At 40.4% G+C, this 24,939-nt stretch overlaps 1 protein-coding gene across 2 annotated transcripts; it reads left to right on the top strand.

The window, feature by feature from the left end:
• The first annotated feature begins 906 nt into the window (after positions 1-906).
• Positions 907-24,939, top strand: LOC310824199 (ras-related protein Rab-30-like). Of its 2 annotated transcripts, XM_083697010.1 has the most exons (6): positions 907-1,007; positions 6,265-6,473; positions 6,601-6,699; positions 6,826-6,909; positions 9,833-10,016; positions 23,602-24,939. In XM_083697010.1, the coding sequence occupies exons 3-6, from the start codon at positions 6,607-6,609 to the stop codon at positions 23,850-23,852; spliced, it is 612 nt and encodes a 203-aa protein (XP_083553136.1). In that variant the 5' UTR covers positions 907-1,007; positions 6,265-6,473; positions 6,601-6,606; the 3' UTR covers positions 23,853-24,939. The 2 variants fall into 2 exon arrangements, with proteins under 2 accessions (XP_083553136.1, XP_083553137.1); XM_083697011.1 differs by lacking the exon at positions 6,265-6,473 and having other exon boundaries at positions 921-1,007.

Genomic DNA, 24,939 nt, shown 5'->3' with positions numbered 1-24,939 from the left:
TTCCCCTGTATTTATTTAGTCAGTTGAGTTGCTGGTATGGAATGGAACATGGAATTTCTTGGAACAGAGTATGTCAAGAATTTTAATGGAATGACTTTGTGCACAAACTATTTTGTAATGACACGTGTGAACTGAACATACGTTAATTGTGCCATGTGTAGAAGATTAGATTGTTGTCTTAACATTTTTTGTAGTGAAGATTGTACCACTCTACTTGGGAGCACTTTTACATTACTAAATACATTTTCAGAGTAGCTTCCCCAACACTGCTAATAGAGGCACTTCAAATATGTATGGATGCCTTGGCAATGATGCCAACTATTCACACTATCACACAGGCCTATTCGCATCCGGATTGGTTGAATTGAATGACTTTAGTGAGGTGCTAAATTTGAGTCATTAGTAACTAATTACTAATGTAGTGAGTAGTGATGCAAAGGAGTTGGTTTGGAACTGAATTTGTAGCTTCTGTTTGTGTTCTAAACATGCAGAACTCAGGTGGTGTTTTCTCTAAACTTTGAGGTGTATGGCCAGATTAAATAGGCAGCAACATTTGCAATGACATCGCTTTAAACTCAAACTCACATGATATGCATTCTAGAAGTGTTCCAGAGTGGAGTGGTACCAAAGATGAATTTAAATCTTTGAAAAATAGTTCTGTACAGCCCATTATTCTGGGGCAATACCATTTCCTAACAATAATTAGGATATAAGAACAATTACAAACCTTTCTGGAGCAATACTATACCAAATATTATATGGTTATGGTTGATATATATTTGTTAAGATGATTAGCATATTGTTTGTGGTTCCTTGATCCCTATGTACGTTTAAATGCAAAATAAAGTTCAACTCGGGTGCTCTTATTACAGAGAGAAGAAATCCTCATTTACATTGACCGGAAGTCCACTATTGGAGCTCAGAGAAGCCCCTGGTGTCGATTTTGGTGCCGAGTTCACTGAATGTATACGAAATAGTTTTAAATCGGGGGATATCCCCTGGCTTTGGTAAGTGCAAATTATTTGAGCGATTATTTAACCAAAACTGCATGCATCTTTATTCAAGGTAGCTAGATTGCTATCTCCGCCAGCTAACAGTGGTGTCACAAGCTTTCAGCTAGCAATCTAGCTAATGTCGTTTTTTTGTCAAGAGATTATAGCAGGCCCTCACTGCTTTAATGGGTGGGTTGGAATCTCATCCTCATTCTCACAGAAGGCTTTTTGTTTGCCACATTTACAAACTCTGAAATTATTGTTGCTTGGCTAGCTAGCGTCGTGACGAGCGAATTGTTGCTGTTGTTCTAAAAATATGTATTTTGAAGCTAGTAAGTGCGTTCGTGTGTTTACACTGCAAGTACCGACTGTGGGCGCTGCATCTCAGCTAGCGAGGTAGCTGCAGTTAGCCCCATATGTTTCCATCGTATATTCAAAGACCCCTCTTATATACAGTACCAGTCAAAAGTTTGGACACACCTTGCCAAGAGTGTGCAAAGCTGTCATCAAAGCTAAGGTGGCTACTTTGAAAAATCTAAAATATAAAACATATTCTGTTTTAACACTTTTTTGTTTACTACATAATTCCATATGTGTTCCTTCATAGTTTTGATGTCTTCAATATTAATCAACAATGTAGAAAATAATAAAAATAAAGAGAAACCATTGAATGAGAAGGTGTGTCCTAACTTTTGACTGGTACTGTATCTGACACTTACTTATCTGTGATACAGGCCATCACCTAGCCAGCTGGTTTCTCTAACTTACTACAGCATGCAAGTCCTCTGCATAACCTCCACCCTCTGTATCACATCACTATCATGTATCATGTCACTGTTTCACCTCATTTAACTACAATGTTTACTGGCTATGCTAGGCCTCATACACAGCCCCTACCTCCCTCCACCAGCCTGGACAAAATGCACTTTAAAAATAGTCCATATTTATGTAGCCCGTATTTAGTTTTTAGTATTTAATGCTATAATTGCACTGTCTGCCTTACCTTTTTGCACCTCACCTAACTGCAAAGACATTTACAACTGCACCTCGCCTGTATACAATACTGCTTATGTTGTATGTGTATGTTATGTGTGATACCCCTATGTCTGTATGCTACTTGGAACCTGAATTTCCCCCTGGGATAAATAACGTTTCTATCTATCTATCTATCTATCTAAGTTACATTTAACTGTCCTTTTCGACTGATTCTGCAGCATCGTGCATGCAATGAATTGGCTAGATGCATTAGAAAATTGGCTACCGAGTATTATGACCAAATGGAGTTAGCACAATTTCTAGGGAAAAGGCTGATCAGCTAGCCTAATAAAGGCAGAAACGTTTTATGGCCATAGTGGTGATTTGCTTGGCTTGCTAGACTTTGCAGTCCTTTCAGCATTTTACCACTAATCTGTGTTCTCTGAGCTCTAATAATGGAAGTCTGCCCATCTACTTCCGGTCAAAGTACGTTTATGTAAATTAAGATTCATTCAAAATAAGAGCACCCAAGTTAAACTTTATTTTACATTTAAACATGTTAAATAGGGGTCAAGGAACCACCAACAATACGCTTATCATCTTAACAAATATGTATCAATCATAACCATATAATATTTGGTATAGTATTGCCCCAGAAAGGTTTGTAATTCTTCTTATATCCTAATTATTATTATGAAATGGTATTGCCCCAGAATGATGGGCTGTACAGAACTATTTGTCAAAGATTTCAATACATCTCTGGTACCACTCTACTTGAGAGCACTACTTGAGAGCATATCAGGTGAGTTTGAATCTAGTGCTATGTCATTGCAAATGTTGCTGGCTATATGCTGTCAATTTGAGGTATATGGCCGCAGTAAATAGCCAACAACATTTTGAGAGAGTAGAGTGGTACCAGAGATGTATTGAAATCTTTGAAAAACAGTTCTGTACAGTCCAGTTTATACAAATATAATAGGCATGTGTAAAATGACGTCATTTCACCAGTATGTACATTTTAAAGCTCAAAATGACTATTTCAAAATTGTATATACTTCCTGTTGTGTAATTTGTGTTTTTTTCAGCAAAATAAGAAAATATTGTGATACCATCACTTTTCATTCATGTTTTCACTTGCGCTTTTATTTTGAAGCTGCGAAAACGGCTATAAGCGAAACTGGAAGTCTTATTGGAGCTCAGAGAACACGGATCGACCTCTAGCCCTTGCAAATCAGTGTTCTCTGAGCTCCAGTAGTGGTTAAACTTAAGTTCAACTTTATTTTGCATTTAAACATGGTAAATAGCGATCGAGGAACCACAATCAATATGCTAATCATCTTAACAAATATGTCAATCATAACCATATAATATTTGGTATAGTATTGCCCCAGAAGGGTTTGTAATTGTTCTTTATATCCTAGTTATTATTATGAAATGGTATTGCCCCAGAATAATGGGCTGTACACAACTATTTTTCAAAGATTCCAATACGTCTCTGTTACCACTCTACTCGGGAACACTTCTAGAATATGGATCAGGTGAATTTGAATCTAAAGTGATGTCATTGCAAATGACAGGGCATTTATCTGGGGACATACAGTGGGGGAAATAATTATTTGATCCCCTGCTGATTTTGTTAGTTTGCCCGATTACAAAGAAATGAGCGGTCTATAATTGTTATGGTACTTTTAGTTTAACAAATAGAGACAGAATATCAACAAAGAAGTCCAGAAAAAACACATTATATAAAGTTATAAATTAATTTGCATTTGATCGAAGGAAATAAGTATTTGATCCCCAAGCAAAACATGACTTAGTACTTGGTGGAGAAACCCTTGCTGGCAAGCACAGAAGTCAGACGTTTCTTATAGTTGGTCACCAGGTTTGCACACATCTCAGGAGGGATTTTGGTCCACTCCTCTTTACAGATCCTCTCCAAATCCTGAAGGTTTCAAGGCTTTTGCTTGGCAACTCGAAGCTTCAGCTCCCTCCACAAATTTTCGATAGGATTAAGTTCTGGAGACTAGCTAGGCCACTCCATGACCTTAGTGTGCTTCTTCTTGAGCCACTCCTTTGTTGCCTTGGCTGTATGTTTTGGGTCATTGTCATGCTGGAAGACCCATCCACAACCCATCCTCAGTGCTCTGGCTGAGGGAAGGAGGTTCTCGTCCAAGATCTTATGGTACATGGCCCCATCCATTGGCCCCTCAATGCAGTGAAGTCGTCCTGTACCCTTAGCAGAGAAACAACCCCAAAGCATAATGTTTCCACCTCTGTGTTTGACGGTGGGGATGGTGTTCTTGGGATTGTAGCATTCAGCATTTCTCTCCCTCCAAACTTGAAGAGTTGAATTTATGCCAAAGAGTTCAATTTTGGTCTCATCTGACCACATCACCTTCTCCCAAGCCTTCTCTGAATCATTTAGGTGTTCATTGGCAAACTTCAGATGGGCCTGTACATGTGCCTTCTTGAGCAGGGGGACCTTGCGGACACTGCAGGATTTCAATCCGTTACGGTGTAGTGTGTTACCAATGGTTTTCTTGGTGATTGTGGTCCCAGCTGCCTTGAGATCATTACCAAGCTCCTCCCGTGTAGTTCTGGGCTGATCCCTCACCCTTCTCATGATCATCCTTACCCCACGAGGCAAGATCTTGCATGGAGCTCCAGGCCGAGGGCGATTGATGGTTATTTTGTATTTCTTCCATTTTCTAATAATTGCACCAACAGTTGTCTCCTTCTCACCAAGCTTCTTGCTGATGGTCTTGTAGCCCATTCCAGCCTTGTGCAGGTCTACAACTCTTACCCTGATGTCCTTTGAATGTTCTTTGGTCTTGCCCATGGTGGTGGAGAGGTTGGAATGGAAGAGATTGATTCTATTGACAGGTGTCTTTTATACCCATAACAAGCAGAGATTAGGAGTACTTTTCCTAAAGTGACAGGACTAATCTGTGTGCCTCATGGGCATATAACCGGTCTGTATGAGCCAGAATTCTTGCTGGTTTGTAGGGGATCAAATACTTATTTCCTTCGATCAAATGCAAATTAATTTATAACTTTATATAATGTGTTTTTTCTGGACTTCTTTGTTGATATTCTGTCTCTATTTGTTAAAATAAAAGTACCATAGAAATTATAGACCGCTCATTTCTTCGTAATTGGGCAAACTAACAAAATCAGCAGGGGATCAAATAATTATTTCCCCCACTGTATATCATCTATTTCTTTGTGAGGTGCTATCCAAGGTTCTGAAATCATTTCCCTTTTATAATCAATAGGTACTGTTCTAGCGAGTCCAGAGAGAGAGAACAAAACAGATTACTTAATAGGGAATTGATTTTATTTAGAACAAATAAACATTATACATCCTTATGTGTCCTACATAGTGCAGATTGGGTACATTGGATTCAACTTTATTTTCATTGTACTGAGACAACGAAATGCAGTTTGGCATCTAACCAGAGTGCAAAAGACATGAAATTGTATACAGTGCATGGTATTACAGTATAAGGAATCAGAATCAGAATTCTTTTATTTGGCCAACTATATTTGCACATACAGGAAATTGACTTGGTGAGGTTGGCGCATGGGACATCAAAAACAATGTAAAAAACAATTAAGCGTATATGAACAAAACATTTACTAAATAGCAGAATATTAACAAAATAGCAATAACAAATGTACAAAATAGAACAATAAAACTATACATTTTGTAGGCTGTGCTAGGCTAAGTGGCAATGAGGCTAGAGGCTGTGAAATGGGTATGGGGCATGTACATTATAAGTTAGAATAATTATAAATTACAGTGAGTATAGATACGTAAATGAATATAATAAGTGAATATACATGAGATGAATATCAGTATGATATGTACAGTTGAACAAGAGCAATAAAAGACATGATATTGTAGACAGTGCATGGTATTGCAGTATCAGGTATTACAGTCAGTATAAATAAATGAACTGTATGAGCTGACTCTGAGCTGTATGGCAGCAGTAAATAGCCAACAACATTTCCAATGATCGCTTTAAACTCAAACTCACCTGATATGCATTCTAGAAGTGCTCCAGAGTGGTACCAGAGATGTATTGAAAAACAGTTTTGTACAGCCAAGTTTATACAAATATAATAGGCATGTGCAAAATTACATACAAAATGTACATTTTAAAGCGCAAAATTACTTTTTCTAAATTGTATATACTTTGTTTGGTAATTTGTGCTTATTTCAGCAAAAATAAGAGAAAATATTGTGATCCCATCACTTTCCATTCATGTTTTAACTCACGCTTTTATTTTGAAGCCACGAAAACGGCCATAAGCGAAACCGGAAGTCTTGTCTTCATGGAGCTATATGGATCTTTTTGGAGCTCAGAGAACACAGATCCCTGGCAATGAGTCCATAAGAGATAGGCCTACTGTGGGCCATAGCAACATCTTGGATCCTTCAGAAGAAAAACACTGAATGTACTTGTGTGAAACACAATTGGTCTTTTGATGTGATGGATAAAGGTAACATTTATAAGTAAAAGCTTACTGTCAGACATGAAGTTCTTACAAATTTTGTCATGCAATTTAATTTATTTATGTATTTCTGTCTGTCACACTCTCTCTCTCCCTCCCCCACTCACATTTATAGCTAAGAATGAGCATGGAAGACTATGACTATCTGTTCAAAATTGTACTAATAGGAAACGCTGGGGTTGGGAAGACCTGCCTCGTCAGACGTTTTACTCAGGTATGCTTTATGTTTTTTTTTAGTTTTTTTTTCATTAACCAAATTCTCATGAAGGAATTGCTAAACGCTGGCTTGGTCATCTAGTCTGAGTAGGCTAATTGTATTATTGTGTTGTATGCTTTACAGGGCCTTTTCCCACCTGGGCAAGGGGCTACCATAGGAGTTGATTTTATGATCAAGACTGTGGAAATCAAGGGGGAAAAAGTCAAGGTCTGTAAATCATATCTGCTTTGGTTTTATATTTAGTATACATTTAGGCTGTGTGTTCTTCTCGTCCTTTTTAGAATCCACATTAAGTAAGTAAGTAGCCCATCTCCTGTTTTTGTAGCGTGAGGTAGCTTGATGTGCAAGTACATCCCCTGGACCGGATGCTAGTGTGTCACGGGCCTTACCCCCTAGGAGTGGCATTTGGTCCCATTTTTAGTCTTTGGTATGACACGGCCTGGATCGAAGCCCCAACCTTCAGATTTTAGGGCAGACACTTTTAACAACAAGGCCACTGAGTCGGTGGATGACACATTAGCCTACAGTATTTAGAACACAATAGGCCTAGACCTATTTGCTTTTGATACTTTACAGTGTTGCCATAGGTATTGGTATTTTGTCTTCTTTTAGCTCCATACTCCAACAGTTTGGATTTGAAGTCAAACAATTACTATGAGGTAAAAGTAGAGATTTTCTGTTTTAATTCAACAGGGCTTTAATTAAATAGCTTTAAATTCACTCAATCTAAACAAATGGTTTAGATTGAGTTCACCATTTAGAAAGTACACATTTTTAAAAACATACTATTTCAGGACTCCAAAAGTATTGAAAAAAATCCTATAATGTCCAAATAAAGTACTCATGTTTTGTATTTGCCCGACAGTCCTTTGCATGCAACAACTGCCTGAAGTCTGTGACCCATTGACCCCATCAGACACTCTGTATATTCTCTGGTGATGCTCTGTCAGGCCTGGACTGCAGCCATCTTCAGTTGTTGTTTGGTTTTTTTAGTTTTTTTTGTCAAAGATCTTATCAGGAAATTAAATGCATGTTCAACTGGATTTAAATCTGAAGATTGACTTGGCCAGTCAATAACTTTCCACTTGTTGGTCCTTTCTATACACTTCAGAATACATTCTGCTGCTGCTGTCAATTAATTATCAATTAAGACAAGTTAGCCAGTTCTTGTGGCAGCTATACATGCCCAAACCATAGTACCCCCTCCACCATGTTTCACAGATGAGGAGGTATGCTGTAAATCTTGGGCAGATCCTTTTTTCTCCAAACTTTCCTCGCAACTTGCAATCACTCTGGTACATCATAATATTGGTCTTATCTGTCCACAAGACCTCTTTTAGGCTTTTTAGGTACTTTATAGCTGCCTAACCTGACTATCCTTTTTGAGGATAACTAGTGGTTTGCACCTTGCAGTGAATTCTCTGTATTTCGTCTTCTGCGGATAGTAGTCTCTGAGACATTCACACCTACCTCCCAGAGAGTGTTCCTGATCTCTGGGACAGTTGTTTTGTTTTTTTCTTAATTTTGGTGAGCATTCTTCAGTCATCTACTGTAGATGTCTTCCTTGGCCTCCCAGCCCGTTTGCGATTGCTGTGCTCACCAGTGCTTTTTTTAAAAACATTTTTATAAAGATGTTACGAACTGTTGATTTTGGTAAGGTTTTGCCTATGTTTCTGATTTCAGATATTTCAGCCTCATAATGGCTTCCTTGACTTTCATTGACATCTTTTTGGTCCTCATGTTGACATCAATATTAGACTGCAAATGCAAACAGGGCTCCAGAGTGCGACCATTTGACATTGCTGTGCGAGTAAAAATGTGTTGGTCAGACCAGGTATGAGCTGCAAAAACGATGAGTGCTCATTATTTGTATTATGCAACTATAAATGTTTGATATTCATTCAGCCCCCTCGTTGTCATTTTGTTCTAATAGCAACCTTAAAGCCTATGAGTGATGCCACGCGTAAAATTATACATTCAACTGTTTACTAGACCTCAGCCAAAATCAAGACCAAGATCCCGCGCTGCAAGTTAGGCTATCCGCCTCCATCATAGCGAAGTGCATCTGTCCAATCTTTGAAAACCAAGGAACTAAAATGATTACCGGTAGGCCTAAATGATGATACTAAATACGTATTTAAAATGTGATGTGAAGATGCAGAATAAAGTGCTGCCATTCACAAGCAGCCGCCAGAGTGGCAGGTGATCACTGCAAAATTTACCCACGACAAGGAAAACGTAGGCATACCCGCATCTTGCCAGGTGTTAATTTCGGACCCTGCAAGTTGTGGCAATACAAGGATACTGTATCTCACATGCACATTATGGATACAGAGGCTTTCACCAAAGCAGCACAAAATGTCCAGTAAGAAAATATATTTAGCTTCTCTCATGAGATCTCATGATCTGCGGTGCCTTATAATTTGTATACACTCTTTTTAAATCTGTTTCTGGATAGTTGTTTTAAAAGTCCAATTTCACATTTTCTCTCCATTCTATATCCATATGACTTGGCCTATACGGTCAGTTTTATGTATGCTGCCAGGAAGAGCCTTCCCCCGCATACGATTGCAATGTCCTGATCAAACAATGTATTTTTTTAATTTATTATCAAAGAGGAGGCGATGTAGCATGTAATTGTTTCTGTATGTGTTTATTACTAGTAAGACCATTGTAATGAAAAGAGGAATGTTTCGCACACATACTGTAGCACAAGTTATATTTGAATGTAATGGCAAGATAGTTAGCCTAATCAATCTTTTCAATTGCGTGAAAATGTTTTGGTGCCACCAAATTAAAAAGTGGGAAAAGCTTCGTATGGAGCCATGGCAAAGCCTTGAATCAATACTAGACATTGACAGCTCTCTTATGCCTGCACAAATGATGTGAAACACCTGTCAAGCCAATTTTCCAATACTTTTGGTGCCCTGAGATGGGGGGACTGTAATTTTTAAATGGTGAAATCAGATTTTCATTTCAAATCCAAACTGTTGGAATATAAAGCTAAAAGAAGACACAATGCTTCCTCTTTCCAATACCTATGGAGGGCACTGTATATGTATACGATCAGAGAACAAAATAACTCAAGATAGCAATGATGTAACATTTCAACAATTCTGACAATTTACAGCTGCAAATCTGGGACACAGCTGGACAAGAGAGATTTCGCTCGATTACCCAGAGTTACTACCGCAGTGCCAACGCCCTCATCCTTACCTATGACATTACCTGTGAGGACTCCTTCCGATGCCTTCCAGAATGGTCGAGGGAGATTGAGCAATACGCCAACAACCAAGTCGTGACTATCTTAGTTGGTGAGCATTCATGTCAGAACATCCCTCCTACAAGTAGGACACAAAATAATTAAGATCCATAGAAAAGCTATCAGGTATTTTCTATGTATTGTTATTCTTTTTATAAATGCGATCATTTGCTTCTCAACATCTGTCTTGACATGATTTTGACTAATTTGATCACAATTTTGATAAGAATTGTCTGCATTGTGTATGTCCTATGCCTTGTCAGGGTGGGGTCATGTGTCCTCCTTAACCCTTTAACTTCCGTTGTTGTATATAGATAACAATGTCTTTAAACACCAGAAAATGTCTGTATGCAATTCACAAAAGGACACGACTGTCTTGAACAAGAGATCCTAAAAAACACTTTTAGCACCTTCTGGTGGTCGGTTGTTGTAATTACACCAGCATAAGTTGATGATCTGTTTGTAAACACAGAAACTCTGCTCCTCTGAAAGAGTCTCGTACGGTCAAAAGGGTGAGTTTCTGAAATTCAATGGATGCAAAATGTTCATAAGATGTCCGGAGATGCCAGAGTAAGTTTGCAAGATGCAAGAAAGCTATTAATTTTTGGGGAAGGTACAGTTGAAATGTAAATGTTTTTGGGCTTTAAGGACTGTAATCACACTTTCATGTAAATTAATATTTTTGTGACTCAGAAGCTGAATGAAAACTTACATTCAGAGTCTGGATCTGTTTTACACACACAAGCCTTAACCCTCTAGATCCCACAGCGGCCGTCGACGGACATTCTATATTTTACTAGAGCACCCGCAGACGGCTGTCACTTTCACTCATACAATAAAATAATTTAAGCATACAATACTTAAACCATGGAAGGTCAAATCACGTCAACAAAAACATATGATTCTCTATTTTAACAATTGAGTGGAAAAAACATGTTATTGTCATTGGAAATTTGGTTTTTCATGTAATGATGATACTGCACAGATGAGCAAGAGGAATAGTCAACCTTGCAATTTAAATTGTTGTATGCCTCAGAAATCGCGAAATCCAGTGCCTTTGGAAAGTATTCAGACCCCTTCACTTTTTCCACATTTTGTTGTGTTATAGACTCAATTTAAAATGGATTAAATTAAAAGAATTTGCCAACAATCCACACACAATACCCCAGAATGACAAAGTGAAAACAGGTTTAGAAATTTCTATTAATTTATTAAAATTGAAATACAGAAATATCACACGTACATAAGTATTCAGACCCTTAGCTATGACACTCTTGAAATGAGCTAAAATGCAAAAATGTCATCAACAAATCACTCTAAGTTGAATTGAGTCCATCTTATTGCAAGGATAATAGTTCATGTAATTTTGGAATTAATATTTGTTTTTATAGGGTCTCTGATTTGCGTACATTCTGTTTTATATGGTGTTAAAAGTTCTGCAATGTGGACTCAAGCTAAATCATGTTTCGCTTTATAAGTAATCAATAGAATCGTGAAATCAATTCTGAAATCTACTGGAAGCCAGTGTAACAAGGCAAACATTGGTGTGACGTGATCACTTCTTACTTCTGGTTAAAAGCTTCGCTGCTGAATTCTTTACGAGCAGCAGATGAAAGAGGGCCTTTCGACTGAGGCAAGAATAGGCAAGGTGGTGACGAGCTATAAATTATGTTTAAAGAGATCCATCCTTCTGTCGGTACAAATTATACAGTGCTGACAATATTGGTGTTCCCTCTAAATAATCACTCAAATAGAAATGAGAGTGGTCCGTATTGACATGATAGCATCATTGCTGCAGCTTTGTCGGCTGCACATCCATGATGCGAATCTCCTGTTCCACCACATCCCAACGGTGCTCTGTTGGATTGAGATCTGGTGACTGATTGGAGTACAGTGAACTCATTGTCATGTTCAAGAAACCGGTTTGAGATGATTTGAGCTTTGTGACATGGCGCGTTATCCTGCTGGAAGTAGCCATCAGAAGATGGGTACACTGTGGTCATAAAGGGATGGACATGGTCAGCAACAATACTTAGGTAGGCTGTGGTGTTTAAACGATGCTCAATTGGTACTAAGAGGCCCAAAGTGTGCCAAGAAAATATCCCCCACACCATTAGATATTTGTGTTAACGAGCAGTTGAACAGGTGTACCTAATAAAGTGGCCGGTGAGTGTAGATTACCTCCTTCCACGAATGACAGAATATCTCCTTGGCTTAATGCTATATGTAACGACACCAAAAGTTTAGCTTGGGCTGGTATGGTTGACGCTTATCACATCTAACGTCATCCACTCCACACAGATTCCGTAGGAAAATTGAAGCAAATAACTTTTATTCAGGGCAGTATTCACCGTTAACAATTATTCCCACAGGTTAACGATACGACACAATGGTCAGAAAACTGAGGCTCCACAGCTAAACACATCACTGACTGACAGCTGACAGTTTCATTAAACGTATGTCCAAGTCACAAAATGTACACAAACTCGCTGTCTTAAAGAGACACTACCCAATTACTGGAGTGTAATAAACTAAAAATGCAAATATTAAAAGTATGTCTCCAAAATAGAACATTACCAAAACATACAGTAATATTAATAAGAAATCCCAAAATATAGGCAAATATAGGCTCCCACATTACTGACCCCTAATTGTTGTCGAAGCCAAGAAACAATTACAAATTAAAAAACAATGAGCCAAGTTAACCAAAACTTTCTCTTGTGCAATCTTGAGTCTTCAACTACCTTTCTTACCTGGAGTTAGAGGTTACTAGCACACGACTCACTGTAGGAGGTCTTTACCACTCTCATTCTGACTCAACTTCAAGCAGAAGACAGACCTTTAGTAATGGGTCTTAACGATTCGCTGGTCTTGGTCTTTATGCGGACCGTACCTACAAGACCATGTCTGTCTGGCACCACTGTAATGACCTTTCTCGTGACCCAGGAATTACAAGGGGCTCGTCCACCACCAGCACGACATCTCCAGCGTCGAAATTGCATGATACTCGTGACCACTTCTGGCATTCCTGCAGCTGAGGTAGGTATTCCCTCGTCCACCACTTCCAAAACGGGTCCGAAATACTTTTGGCTATGTAGTGTATGTGGACACCCCTTCTATTTAGTGGGTTTGGCTATTTCAGCCACACCCATTGCTAACAGATGCATAAAAGCAAGCATACAGCCATGCAATCTCCATAGACAAACATTGGCAGTAGAATGGGTCGTACTGAAGAGCTCAGTGACTTTAAACGTGGCACTGTTATAGAATACAGCTCAGCGTTCAATACTATAGTCCCCACCAGACTGGCTGAAAAGTTGATTGGATTGGGACTGAACACTCCCCTGTGTGCCTGGATCCTGGACTTCCTGACGGCCAGGCCACAGGTGGTCAGGGTGGGTAGACACACCTCCAGCTCACTCATCCTGAGCACAGGGTCCCCCCAGGGCTGCGTCCTTAGTCCCCTCCTCTACATCACAGAAGACCTGACCTGGACTACCCACATCAGCACACTGGTGGGAAAGGCAAGGCAACGCCTGTTCCATCTCTGGCAGCTGAGGAAATTTAAAGTCTCCCGGAGGATCCTTCAGTCCTTCTACTCTGGAGCTGTGGAGAGCATCCTGGCTGGTAACATCACCGTCTGGTTTGTTAACAGCATGGCCCAGGACAGGCGAGCTCTGCAGAGGGTGGTACACCTTGCAGAAAGGTCCATGGGAGCTCCAACCCCCCCTCTCCATGTCCTGTACACCAGGAGGTGTAGGACCAGAGCCTGCAGGATAATGAAGGACCCTCACCACCCGAAAAATGGACTGTTCCAGCTGCTGCGGTCAGGCAAACGCCTTCGCTGTCATGCAGCAAGAACAGAGCGGCAAAGACAGAGTTTCTTCCCCCAGGCCATCAGGATCATCAACGACGACCCCACCAGTGCCCCCCTCAAGTCACTCACACACTCACTGACATCATAACACATACGCGCACACATAATTACCCATTGCGGACTCATCTTTCACCGTAATTAACTCTACTGACAACCTGTCAATGCCATTGTATATAGCCATTCCATTGTGTACATTGCTGTTTATACTGCTGTTTATATTCTATTTATTTTAATTTTATTGTTTCACTCCTCTGTGGTACTGTCACTTTTGTATTTCATTGCATACTTGTATGCATGTGACAAAGAATCTTGAATCTTGAATGCCACCTTTCCAACAAGTCTGTTTGTCAAATGTCTGCCCTCCTAGAGCTTCCCCGGTCAACTGTAAGTGCTGTTATTGTGAAGTGGAAACGTCTACGAGCAACAAGCTCACAGAATGGGACAGCAGAGTGCTGAAGTGCATAGCGCGTAAAAATCGTCTGTCCTCGGCTGCAACACTCACTACAGAGTTCCAAACCTCTGGAAACCACAAGAACTGTTCGTCGGGAGCTTCATGAAATGGGTTTCCATGGCCGAGCAGCAAGACAAGCCTAACATCACCATGCCCCATGCCGAGCGTCGGCTGGAGTGGTGTAAAGCACACCGCCATTGGACTCTGGAGCAGTGGAAACGTGTTGAATCAATTGATGGGTTTGGGATCTGGGTTTGGCGGATGCCAGGAGAATGCTACCTGCCCGAATGCATGGTGCCAACTGTAGAGTTTGGTGGAGAAGGAATAATGGGCTGGGGCTGTTTCATGGTTTGGGCTAGGCCCCTTAGTTCCAGTGAAGGGAAATCTTAATGCTACAATGACATTCTCGAGAATTGTATGCTTCCAACTTTGTGGCAACAGTTTGGGGAAGGCCCTTTCCTGTTTCAGCATGACACTGCCCCCTGTGCACAAGAAAGTCCAGGCTTTCTGTTGGCTCTTCTGGCCCTTCCTTGGGAGAAGCCTTTTCCTTGCTCTTCATGTGCAACACAGTGGGGTGTGTCAACAAACAGTATTTGCAGCTTAGCTTCTCTTAGCAAGCTTTGCTCATATGGCCTCCTTTTCAAACAGCCAAAGTATAGCCCTTTTGCTTCGCAGAAAGTCAGTTTTCTCTTTATGAAGAGATTTCTTCATCCGTTTACACAGCTACATGCTATGTTCACCTTGGCAGAAGAGACGGCTTGGTAAATGTACTGTTAGAACTGCCCGAGTCCTTTCTTGCTGGCTTAGAACCTTCATTTTACATTTTTGACATTTAGCAGACACTTTTATCCAAAGCGACTTACAAGTATGTTTATCTAAAGTAAGTGAATCATCTATACATCAGTCATCAAGCATTTGTTTCTATTATTAACAGTAGAGGAACTGTACAGAGGGGTAGTGGGGGGTGACATGGGAGAATTTGGGGAGATTGAACACCAGATGGGCAGCAGCATTCTGGATGAGCTGCGGAGGCGGAGAGTCCGGCCAAGAGTGCGTTGCAGTAGTCAAGACGGGAGATCACAAGTGCCTGGACCAAGACTTAAGGACAAGTGGTTCAGTGTGGTTGTCCACCATTGTGGCAGCTGTGGTGAAACTCTTCTTGCTACCACGCTTCTTATGTCACTAAGTCTGCATAAGACTTTATTTGTCCTTTGTCACTAAACAGTGGGTGCAGTGTGATCCTTGCTTGCTTTTTAACAAGGTCTTTAAACTTTGCTCTTCGTTTCTGCCGCTCCTGGATATCAAAGGCCACGCATCTCCACCTCAGCTTGTACGGAAGCTTGGCAACTATAACGCATGTTAGCTGCATTGTCGAGCTCTTCCATGTAATCCATATGTGATGGCATTACAAGATCCAGTGAGAGTGTATGAGTGGAGTGCTTCTCCATCATCAGACTTAATGGCAGACCAACTCGGAGCCTTATTTATGTATGCCACAGATGTATTCATCTACAAAGTGCTCGTCCAAAAGCTTTTTAGCTTCTGGATCCATGTGGAGCCAGCTCCGAATCAACTCTCTGGGCTGTCAATTGGTGTATTGCTCCATGACGTAGAGCCTGTCTTTGCTGCTATCTGTCCTATCCTCCACTCCGTGTTCAAACGCTCTGATAAACAACATGTAAAATGGGCATGTCCACTGGCGGTAGAGTAAATAAGCTTTGCTGTTTCACCAGAAATTCGGTGATGTTGTTTTGTCGCTGCATGACACCATACAACATCCCTGTAACATCGTCCTCTGGCTGGGCAGCACTGGTAGGTGTTCTTTGGTTACTGAAGCTCAACTGCTTTTCACCCTCCACAGCAGTATGTAGTATGGCAGCTGAGGTAGGCTTCCTTTCACTTTGCGCTTCGAGTGGCTCACCTGTTGCCATGACTCACCTGTTTCATAGCAAGTTGGACCTTGTGTGGCTCCAGTTAGGAGTTCATCCCATCACTCAGGCATTTATGTGGGACTTAGAAAGTTTTAAACTCCTCCAAAACCTTAATTTGAGCATTTGAGACTGCTAAAGTGGTGTGTAACTCCAGCTCCTCTCTCTGAGGCTCAAGCTGGGCTTCCTGTTCCTCTAAAGCTTGTTTTTGCTTCAGTGCAGTCGCTTGAGCTAGCAAAGTAGCGCTTTCCACTTTGTCCTTTAAATGTGCAGATGATGAAGCATGTGAAGAATGTCCAGTAGCAGACATGATGGCATATCTATCTGATTGTTTGATCTCTTCATCACATTGCCGAGCTTGCTCCATACATTGATGGACTTCTTCCATCCATTTCCATCCAGAAGAGCTGATCACTCATGTCCTTCTCAGACTGCTGTTGAAGTAGGTGTTTCACTGATGTGTTCAACTCACGAAAGTCCCCAAACAGCTGACTGAACTTGATCTTGATTACTTCCAAGTTACCATCATCATTCATTAAATGAAGCAATTAAATGAGCCAATAAGATGTTTTTGCATTTCCTCCATAGCTTTTTGTGTCTAGTTTCACTTGCCGTTTACCCACAGAAGCTGTTGACTCTTCATCACCATCCATGAAAACATAGCTTAGCTTACAGTCCAAAGCACTTCCACAATATAGCTGCGTCAATCTGAATACAGCAAAAATGTCTTCAAGACGTCTGTCGCATTGAACTAGCAAAGAAGGGGTTAAATCAGTTACTGTACTGTAACGATGACAGGAATAGCGAGAGCTAACGAATAGGCATTAGCTAATGCTAAACTCGGTAATAGCTAACTTAGCCAAGTTAGCTTCCATCCACTGAGGTAATTATCAGGTCTTCCATTTTGTTGTAGACATGTCCTTTGCAGTGCGATCATCGGTATCCTTCCCTGTACTTCACTTTGTATCCAAAAGCTCAGTTTTCCTATACCACGTCCACTTTTCCAACCAGAGCTGGTTTTCTGATTAATGTAATGGCAGCAAAGGTTTAGCTTGGGCTGATGCGTATCACATCTAACGTTATCCACTCCACACATTTCCAATATGAAATAAAAGCAAATAACTTTTATTCAGGTTTCCACAGGTAAGTTAACAATTATTCCCACATATTAACGATACGACGCGACACGGTCAAAAAACCGTGAGGCTCCACAGCTAAACACATCACTAACTGGCAGCAGACAGTTACATTACATCATGTACAAAGGCGCACAACATGAAGACAACGCTCACTCTTTTCAAGGGACACTACCCAATTACTGTAGTGTAATCAACTAAAAATGCTAATATCAAAAATGTCTCCAAAATGAAACATTACCAAAATGGATAGTAATATTAATAACAAATAAAAAAATACATAACAAATAATATAGGCAAATATACCAATTGGCTCCCACACTTTGGCAAAGTATAGTTGATTTATAGCAGATCAGCTCATGAATTACAGGGAGATGAAGAGTGGAAATGGTTTATATCAAGTTATCATAATGGGGGACCAACTTGTTTGTCTACTCTCATACCGTTTTGTTGTAGTCATCACACATTCTGTCATAGGCCCTGTGCAGGCAGCAGGGGACATGTTTAACAGGTAATTTGACATGAATAAACATGAAAAAAATCTGGACATTTTATACAAGATACAGATTGCCAGCCAAAATGCCAGACCCACTGACAGTATTGACATTATTTTGTGTTCCCTCCTTGTAGCCTAACAAAATAATCTCTCAACATTTAATGTCTGCAAGACAATCTTTACAGCTATGCTCTTTGAATAACTGGATTGTATAGGCAAATACAGCTGGGTGTCATCAGCATGGCAATTAAAATAAATATGTTTGCGAATAATATGACCAAGTGGGAACATATACAGTGGGGGAAATAATTATTTGATTGCTGATTTTGTTAGTTTGCCCGATTACAAAGAAATGAGCGGTCTATAATTTTTATGGTACTTTTATTTGAACAAATAGAGACAGAATATCAACAAAGAAGTCCAGAAAAAACACATTATATAAAGTTATAAATTCATTTGCATTTGATCGAAGGAAATAAGTATTTGATCCCCAACAAACCAGCAAGAATTCTGGCTCATACAGACCGGTTATATGCCCATGAGGCACACAGATTAGTCCTGTCACTTTAAGAAAGTACTCCTAATCTCTGCTTGTTATGGGTATAAAAGACACCTGTCAATAGAATCAATCTCTTCCATTCCAACCTCTCCACCACCATGGGCAAGACCAAAGAACATTCAAAGGACATCAGGGTAAGAGTTGTAGACCTGCACAAGGCTGGAATGGGCTACAAGACCATCAGCAAGAAGCTTGGTGAGAAGGAGACAACTGTTGGTGCAATTATTAGAAAATGGAAGAAATACAAAATAACCATCAATCGCCCTCGGCCTGGAGCAAGATCTCGCCTCGTGGGGTAAGGATGATCATGAGAAGGGTGAGGGATCAGCCCAGAACTACACGGGAGGAGCTTGGTAATGATCTCAAGGCAGCTGGGACCACAGTCACCAAGAAAACCATTGGTAACACACTACACCGTAACAGATTGAAATCCTGCAGTGCCCGCAAGGTCCCCCTGCTCAAGAAGGCAGATGTACAGGCCCATCTGAAGTTTGCCAAGTTTGGTACAATCCCAAGAACACCATCCCCACCGTCAAACACGGAGGTGGAAACATTATGCTTTGGGGTTGTTTCTCTGCTAAGGGTACAGGACGACTTCACTGCATTGAGGGGCCAATGGACGGGGCCATGTACCGTAAGATCTTGGACGAGAACCTCCTTCCCTCAGCCAGAGCATTGAGGATGGGTCGTGGATGGGTCTTCCAGCATGACAATGACCCAAAACATACGGCCAAGGCAACAAAGGAGTGGCTCAAGAAGAAGCGCACACTAAGGTGTGGCCTAGCTAGTCTCCAGACCTTAATCCAAAAGAAAATTTGTGGAGGGAGCTAAAGCTTCGAATTGCCAAGCAAAAGCCTTGAAACCTTCAGGATTTGGAGAGGATCTGTAAAGAGGAGTGGACCAAAATCCCTCCTGAGATGTGTGCAAACCTGGTGACCAACTACAAGAAACGTCTGACTTCTGTGCTTGCCAACAAGGGTTTCTCCACCAAGTACTAAGTCATGTTTTGCTTGGGGATCAAATACTTATTTCGTTCGATCAAATGCAAATTAATTTATAACTTTATATAATATGTTTTTCTGGACTTTTTTTGTTGATATTCTGTGTCTATTTGTTAAAATAAAAGTACCATAAAAATTATAGACCGCTCATTTCTTTGTAATCGGGCAAACTAACAAAATCAGCAGGGGATCAAATAATTTTTTCCCCCACTGTATATACAGCGGGTGAAATAAGTATTGAACCATTTTTCTCAGTACATATATTTCCAAAGGTGCTATTGACATGACATTTTCACCAGATGTTGGTAACAACCCAAGTAATCCATACATCCAAAGAAACCAAAAAAACCTTCAGAAATTAAGTTGTGTAATAATGTGAAATGACACAGTGTGACAATGTGTAATAATGTGAAATGTTCAATACTTTTTGTATTGAACACATGAAGAAAGGGAGGTGCAAAAAGGCATGGAAAGCCAAGACAACAATTGAAATCTATCAGTAATTAAAAAGCAATCCAGCCCCTTGTCAGTGCAAATTAATATCAGCTGGTTCAGTCCCAACTGATGGCCTACAAAAAGGTGTCATTGCCAAGGTGTCACACAAGACACATCTCATGATGGGTAAAAGCAAAGAGCTGTCTCAAGACCTTCGCAACCTAATTGTTGCAAGACATAACGATGGCATTGGTTACAGGCGCATTTCTGAGCTCCTGAATGTTCCAGTGAGGGCTGTTGGGGCCATAATACGGAAGTGGAAAGACAATCATTTCACCATAAATTTGCCTCGATCAGGTGGTCCTCGCAAGATTTCTGACAGAGGAGTGAAAAGAATAATCAGAAGAGTTGTCCAAGAGCCAAGGACCACTTGTGGAGAGCTTCAAAAAGACCTGGAATTAGCAGGTACTGTTGTCTCAAAGAAAACAGTAAGTAATGCACTCCACCGCCATGGCCTGTATGCACGCTCACCACGCAAGACTCCATTGCTGAAAAAAAAGCATGTTGAAGCTCGTTTGCTGCACAACATTTGGAAAAGCCAGTGAAATACTCGGAGAATATAGTGTGGTCAGATGAGAGCAAAATTGAACTGTTTGGATGCCATAATACACACCATGTTTGGAGGAGAAATGGCACTGCACATCACCCTAAAAACACCATACCAACAGTGAAGTTTGGAGGTGGGAACATCATGGTGTGGGGCTGCTTTTCAGCAAATGGTACTGGCAAACTTCACATAATTGAAGGAAATTTACCGAGACATTCTTGACCAAAATCTGCTGCCATCTACCAGGATGATGAAGATGAAACGAGGGTGGACATTTCAGCAAGACAATGATCCCAAACACACAGCCAAGGAAACTCTCAATTGGTTTCAAAGAAAGAAAATAAAGCTGCTAGAATGGCCCAGCCAATCACCTGACTTAAATCCCATTGAAAATCTATGGAAAGAACTGAAGATCAAGATTCATAGAAGAGGCCCACGGAACCTTCAAGATTTGAAGACTGTTTGTGTGGAAGAATGGGCCAAAATCACACCAGAGCAATGCATGCGACTAGTTTCTCCATACAGGAGGTGCCTTGAAGCTGTCATTACCAACAAAGGCTTTTGTACAAAGTATTAAATAAATATCAGTAAGCGTGTTCAATACTTTTTCCCTGTGTCATGTCACATTATTACACACAACTTAATTTCTGAACTTATTTGTTTTGGTTTCTTTGTATGTATGGATTACTTGGGGTTGTTACCAACATCTGGTGAAAATGTCATGTCAATAGTACCTTTGGAAATATATTTACTGAGAAAAATGGTGACGTGTTCAATACTTATTTCACCCGCTGTGTGTATATATATATACATACACACACACACACACACACACACACACAGTGTATATATAAAAGGGACAGTGAAGCATTTTTTCTTTTTTTGGCTCTACGCCAAAAGTTTTGATTTCAATCAAACAATTACTATGAGGTTAAAGTAGAGATTCTCAGCTTTTATTTGATGGTGTACATATTGGTTTCACCATTCAGAAATTACAACACTTTTTATACATAGTTTATGCATCGTCCCCCTATTTTATGTAAACTGCCCAGTTAGATTTTTGTAACTGTTTTCAGCTATATTAGTGACTAGTTAATGTGTCAAATACAAATATTTGATTATGCTCAATAATCTAGCTATATTTACTAGTCTCCTCTTGAGCTTTCAGTACAAGCTTGATATGTTTGTCTCGAGACAAGCTTTTTTATTTTTATATTTTGGCACAGGCTACATACAACTAATTCGGTGATGCAATCACTTGGCTCGTGTATTGTTCCACAGGGCAATCAATGTTACCATGCCTTCACTCTAGAATTGTAGTGCATTCGGAAAGTATTCAGACCCCTTCACTTTTTCCACATTTTGTTATGTTTACAGCCTTATTCTAAAATGGATTCAATTTTTTTTTTTCCTCATCAATCTACACACAATACCCCATAATGACGAAGCCAAAACAGGTTTTTAGAAATGTTTGCTAATTTATTCAAAAATAAAAGCTGAAATCACATTTACGTAAGTTTTCAGACCCTTTGCGATGACACACTCGAAATTGAGCTCAGGTGCATCCTGTTTCCATTGATCATCCTTGAGATGTTTCTACGACTTGATTGGACTCCACCTGTGGTGAATTCAATTGATTGGACATGATTTGGAACGGCACATGCCTGTCTATATAAGTAAGGTCCCACAGTTGACAGTGCATGTCAGAGCAAAAACCAGGCCATGAGGTTGAAGGAATTGTCCGTAGACCTCTGAGACAGGATTGTGTCGAGGCACAGATCTGGGGAAGGGTAGAAAAACATTTCTGCAGTATTGAAGCCTCCATCATTCTTAAATGGAAGAAGTTTGGAACCACCAAGACTCTTCCGAGAGCTGGCCGCCCGGCCAAACTGAGCAATAGGGGGAGAAGGGCCATCGTCAGGGAGGTGACCAAGAATTCAATGGTCACTCTGACAGAGCTCCAGAGTTCCTCTGTGGAGATGAGAGAACCTTCCAGAAGGACAACCATCTCTGCAGCACTCCACCAATCATGTCTTTATGGTAGAGTGGCCAGACGGAAGCCACTCTTCTATAAAAAAGCACATGACAGCCCGCTTGGAGTTTGCCAAAAGGCACCTAAAGGACTCTCAGACCATGAGAAACAAGATTCTCTGGTCTGATGAAACCAAGATTGAACTTTGGCCCGAATGCCAAGCGTCACGTCTGGAAGAAACCAGGCACCACTCATCACCTGGCCTATACCATCCTTACGGTGAAGCATGGTGGTGGCAGCATCATGCTGTGGGGATGTTTTTCAGCGGCAGGGACTGGGAGACTCGTCAGGATAGAGGGAAAGATGGACGGAGCGAAGTGCAGAGAGATCCTTGATGATAACCTGCTCCAGAGCACTCAGACTGGGGCGAAAGTTCACCTTCCAACAGGACAACGACCCTAAGCACACAGCCAAGACAACGCAGGAGTGTCTTCGGGACAAGTCTCTGAATGTCCTTGAGTGGCCCAGCCAGAGCCCAGACTTGAACCCGATCGAACATCTCTGGAGAGACCTGAAAATAGCTGTGCACCGACGCTCCCCATCCAACCTGACAGAGCTTGAGAGGATCTGCAGAGAAGAATGGGAGAAACTCCCCAAATACAGCTGTGCCAAGGTTGTAGCATCATACCCAAGAAGACTTGAGGCTGAAATCGCTGCCAAAGGTGCTTCAACAAAGTACTGAGTAAACGGTCTGAATACTTATGTAAATGTTTTTCAGTTTTTTATTTTTAATAAATTTGGGTTAGGGTTAAATTTGTAAACAATTCTAAAAACCTTTTTGGGGTTTGTCATTATGGGGTATTGTATGGAGGTTGATGAGGGGAAAAAACTAATTTAATCCATTTTAGAATAAGGCTGTAACATAACAACAAAATGTGGAAAAAGTGAAGGGGTCTGAATTCTTTCCGAATGCGCTGTAAGTAGGGATTTCATCTGGTGGAAAAGTGTTGTGCTTTACTTTACGACATATTGTGTCAGTCCTATCTGCTGTTAACATTATGTTGGTAATACAACAAACATTTTGACTGGATGTATGTTATATACAGTTAGGCCTCAATGCATGTCATGTTGGATTTTCAATGTTATGGTTAACGTTAAGCGCACTGTCTTCACAGGTAATAAAATTGATCTTGCTGAGAAGAGAGAAGTTCTCAGACAGAGGGCTGAGGAGTTTGCTGAGGCACAAAGCATGCTTTATCTGGAGACTTCAGCCAAAGAGTCTGACAATGTGGAGAAACTCTTTCTGGACCTGGCATGTGAACTAATTCAAGAGGCCAAGCAGAACACACTGGACAACAATGACACTGCCCCAATGCCCGGGGAGGGCAAACGCATCCATTACTTGAGCTGCTGCAGCCTCAATTAGAGATCTCAGCTGTATGGCTATGGACTCTAGCCATTCACTGTGGATGGCAAAGCCACTGTCGCAGTCCTCCACTAAGCTGTCAGAGTCCCCTTGAGTTCCTCCTTGAGAGTTTGTCAAATAGCCTTCTAGTATTCTCCCAGGAATTGTTCAGAGGAAACAATTCAAGCTGCTGCCACAAGGGGAAACTTGTATCCTTGATGCAAGGGGATTCAAAGTACCTTTTGCTTCCTGAAGTAAGCAAATATTTTAAGGATTACTTCAGACATTTGAGGAAATTGAAGGTACTTTATTGATTTTCCACAAAAAAAAAAGAGGTGAGTTGTTGTGACAGATTACAGTCAAATTGCAGAATTCACCAGCAGTGTTACCTGATTTGAAAACACAACACGTGTTTTGTAACAGGCTACATACTACTCATTCTAGCCTTTTGTCTTTCAAAAATTATCAAAATGACAAGTGAAAGTTTCTGTTGTCTAGTAATGGTAACCACCTACTGGCAGGTACATCAAACCACCCTTTCAGGCATGCTACATTTTTTAATTGTTTTGTCTAACCCAATGCACTTTGATATTGCTACAGTATACTATTTTGATCAACACAATAACAGGTTGAATGAAAGACGTTGCAAATTAAGCTCATGATCTTTGATTGGTGCCATTATTAGTCTTTTAAACGATTAAAACACCTTCACATTACCCTTCACATTTGAGCGAATGGAATCATTTAGTCAAGTAGTTTCATGTGTGGTTTTGAGGTGTTACTCATTTCAACTTGTAAATTGCACAATAATTTGAGCTCTAACCTCATTTTACTGGACTGTCTAGTGCAAGTTTTTGGCTTCTGATAGCAATGCAGTAGGCCTACAGCATGAAAGCAGTCAGTTTTGCTTTAGTTTTTCTACCCTGTTCATTAATTTATATTGTGCATGTCCTAGGAATTTCAGACAATGGACAATAATTTGAAAGTGTGGTCGAGTTGTTTGCACCAATGTCATTACAATGTAACTGAATTATTATTATTTTCAATATATTCTTAAAGTTGTACCTGCTGCTAAAATGTTCATATTTTCATGTCATATAATATGAAA

This window comes from Argentina silus (genome assembly GCF_951799395.1).
Source record: "Argentina silus genome assembly, chromosome: Y".
NCBI lineage: Eukaryota > Metazoa > Chordata > Actinopteri > Argentiniformes > Argentinidae > Argentina > Argentina silus.
This window is presented reverse-complemented; position numbering and strand designations above follow the sequence as displayed.

Bases quoted from the DNA above. Each gene is read 5' to 3' on its own strand.
- LOC310824199 (XM_083697010.1), top strand. From the start codon at position 6,607: ATGAGCATGGAAGACTATGACTATCTGTTCAAAATTGTACTAATAGGA. The intron at 6,700-6,825 runs GTATGCTTTATG...TATGCTTTACAG, and splicing joins TCGTCAGACGTTTTACTCAG to GGCCTTTTCCCACCTGGGCA. The intron at 6,910-9,832 runs GTCTGTAAATCA...GACAATTTACAG, and splicing joins TCAAGGGGGAAAAAGTCAAG to CTGCAAATCTGGGACACAGC.